This window comes from Diaphorina citri, unplaced genomic scaffold, assembly GCF_000475195.1.
Source record: "Diaphorina citri unplaced genomic scaffold, Diaci psyllid genome assembly version 1.1 scaffold13723, whole genome shotgun sequence".
NCBI classification, from domain to species: Eukaryota; Metazoa; Arthropoda; class Insecta; order Hemiptera; family Psyllidae; genus Diaphorina; species Diaphorina citri.
The window spans coordinates 7,384-11,014 of NW_007391090.1; the positions used below are offsets into that span (position 1 = coordinate 7,384).

At 37.9% G+C, this 3,631-nt stretch overlaps 1 protein-coding gene across 1 annotated transcript; it reads left to right on the forward strand.

The window, feature by feature from the left end:
- Positions 1-281: 281 nt before the first annotated feature.
- Positions 282-3,628, forward strand: LOC103522999 (the record flags this gene model as incomplete). The annotated part of the gene is made up of 6 exons (XM_008488078.3): positions 282-673; positions 976-1,168; positions 1,400-1,656; positions 1,903-2,054; positions 2,750-2,892; positions 3,533-3,628. Coding segments are annotated over exons 2-6 (831 nt in total), but the record flags the coding sequence as incomplete, so codon positions are not given.
- Between the last annotated feature and the right edge of the window lie 3 nt (positions 3,629-3,631).

Sequence of the window (3,631 nt, forward strand, 5' to 3'; positions counted from 1 at the left end):
TGTTGCCAGATTTTAATGGAGTGGAGATGAAAATTTAAATTTTTATATTTTTTAAAAAGTAAATTTAATATGACTGTATCAAACCAATACCTATGAATTAAAATACTTAACTATCAAATCTAAATTAATTTCCAGTCATTTAAAACAACAGATAACAGCGATTTTAAAAAATATGGAAAAGAAATTTCGTAATGAAATGTTGTAGTTGTAAACGAATCCTTATCAGAGGACGAACCGACAACATTGTATTCCTTGTGACAAAAAATAAATAAAAATCAGCTTGAACTGCTTGAAGGATTTCAAAATCAAAAGAAGTAAAAAACCAAAAGTACCAAAGTTACAAGGAAAAAAGTACAAAAAAACAACAGAAAGGTTGCATAAATGACCAAGAACTAGATACAAATACATCTTTGGCCTTCTGCCTTCTGCTAGCAGTGTTTGTGAAACAGACAGAACGGTTAATATTTCACATAGAATGATCGTCTCATTCTGTTGATAACTTATCAGTAACTAGCTCAGTTTGCCAAGTGTTAATCTTATGGAGAGTCCAGTTGTTCCATTTGGTCAGGACAGTCTCTAGTCTCCCAATTAAGCCCCTGAGTTATTCCTGACCCCAGTCCCTAAGGTCTCGAGGATGTCCCAATAGATCATGCTTTGAGAAGTTGTACCAAACGTAAGTTTCAGATGAAATTTTACCGTATGCAATGGGGTACACCTACCCCATGGTATTCCTGTATTTTATCATGAATCAAACATCTAGATCATCTCAGGTAGATAGGAATTCCCAGTAAATAATTTTGTAGAGTCTGCTGGTACCAATCACTCACAAAGGAAGAGGAAAAATTTGGTAGCTACTGAGTACTCAGATATTGGTATGAATTGAGACAAGGACAAGTATTTCCACACAAGAGTATTTGGACTGAAATAATATTTATTTCACTCCCCCTAATTTATTCCCTTTGTTTGTCTTTTCAGAATCACTGCAATGGACATACCAGCTCAAGATCCTTTCAATTTGGACAATAACAACCCTCGGCACCCCAGGAATCCACTCATGAATGCAAGGGACAGACTATTTCATGCATTATTCTTCAAAGCCTCCTTGTCTTATGCTAGAACCTTTTCCAAACCAGTTAGAAGGTTTATTGAATTTTCCCTTCTACTATGGGTAAGTGAAACTAGGGTGTCCTGAGAGAATTGAGCTTTACTCTTAATTTCCAAATGATAGTCATGTTCCACCAATATACTTACCACCAAGCTCTTCAATTACCTAGTTATGCAGGTATTATCATAAGAAAAGGTCCAAGGAGATATTTTCCCATTACTTACTTGCTTGAAAAAAAAAAAAATCCCTGTCTTAGTCAGTCAAGGGCAGTAACACCACCAATTCCATTTTCAGGCCATCTCATTTCTGTTCATCTTGGCCTACATTCATGTTGTCTTCTCCCACTCGCCCTCCAACTGTCTCTCACATATCAAAGACTCTTGGCCCCGAGATGGAATACTGCGGGTGGAAATCCTGCGAGGTGGAGGGGGTCCTGATTACACGATTGAAAATTCCTATGCCAGGGAGTTGAAAATTAAGAGGAGAAGATTAAAAGATTTCCAGGGTGAAGATGAGAGTGACATAGAACTGAGTAAAATGTTTGACTATAGGTAAGTAGATGGTTTCCTTTGATTAACATTACAAAGTAATTCCAGATATTATTTATATTTTAGAGTATTGTAAGTAGCATCACAATAAATCTGATTCATATAATAATAAGGCATTTGGTGCCCAACAGGAAATATTTAGGGACCTGTAAATGGAGTAATAGACTCAAAATTGATTACTTATCTCCTATAATAAGGAGATAAGTAATTAATTACCTACACTACAATATTATCTTTTTCTTCCCTCAGTTGGTCTCCTAGTTTAGAGTCCTCCCACTCTGACACCCCCAGTAAGAAGAAAGAAACGGCAACCATAGGATTGTGGAGTGCAGCCATGTCCATGCTACGCACCTCACTATCCTATGAGGATGCACTCAAGTGGACATCATCCTCTGGAACAGGTGAGTAGTACTACTCAGGGATAATTTGATCACCAGGGGCCTGTTCCACAAATGACTCTGCCTTTCCCCCCTTCTCATTCAGAGTTATTTACTTGCCTTTTTCCATGTTCAGACAGGATCAGCATTTTTTGTCAGCCTCTCAATCAGCCCTAGCTAAAGTGATTGCTTTGTGCTGACATTTGGTTTTGGCTACATTTTATTATGATTTATTTTATTATTATTATTACTTTTTTTACCAGTGGATGCCCTTCACACTCAACTTTAGCTATTTCTTTAGCAAGGGAAATTTAAGATTGATATCCTCCATGTTTAGGTCCCCCAGCCAAACTAAGCTGGTGTACCACCTGTTTAAAGTCCCCTAGCCTGGCAAATGGTGGAAGTATTGACAGGGGCAAATAAAACCTCCTGGACGTCCAAAACAGCATTTGGGCGCCTTTCATATCCTATGTTGTGGTGCTTATCAGGGTTGGATGTTGAATATTATGTCTCTCTGAACTTAAGGTAGAAACACACTATCATCACATCATGTGAAGTCAGAAAGATGTAGTTCAAAGTTTTCCCATAATATTGTAGGTAATTTCGTTCTTGACAGCCACACTACCATCATCACGTTACGTCACATCATGTGATGTTCCTGCCTTTAAGTTACTTGTGTTTCTACCTTTAAGTTATTGGTGTTCATTATGTGATTGCAGTTGATGAAAACAGTGAAGAGGAAGACTCAGTGAATAGTACGTCAACATTAGATGTATCAAATACAGAAGAGGGTGATGAAGAGGAGAGGTTAGATTCCAGTCCTGATCATGAGGAGGGCGAACCTACATCTTCTGAATCTCAGGTAAATCCGACATTCCCAAAGACTTTCCTGCAGCAATTGTGCCGTAGTTTGAAGTCGGGAAGTGAGAGGGAAGAACAAACGAAGACGGGGTTTTCGATTTCAATGAACAATTTTTAAGTTTTTACTCAAAGTTTGGGAGCATAGGGTGTTGATCCGACGGAATGTCCAATCACCATGCTACACAATACTTATGGATACAGATTCTGAATCACAGGCAATTCCAATGCTTTTTTAGTGGACTTTCCTTCAGCAATACTTATGAGATAATGGATACAATTAATTTATTGCAAATGAGGTACTTATAGTAATGTGGAAATAGCCACAGAATCCACAGATACATACTCTAGTTATTAGCGCAGTCAAACCTGTCTAATGGGTAATCCAAGAAACCGGCAATTTTTCCCCCACTTATCAAAGTTTCCCAGTTACAAAGTTATTTCCCCAATTACAAGTATAGGTAGGTAAATTAAGGGACCACTATTTTTTCCCCGTCTATCCGAGGTTCCATTATTCGAGTCTCAATTAGACAGGTTCGACTCTAATTAAATAGAATATCGTAATAGGTACCTATACCTCATATTGTTAGGATGAGACTGAACAGACTTTTACCCCGTATTGACTGATAAGTATATATTTGCAGGACTATCCCAATTCCACGATCACTGAGAATGGAACCCTGGCTGTGAGTACTACCATGGTAGATACCATTATTCAGCCACTCAAGGAGAAAGCTTCGGAA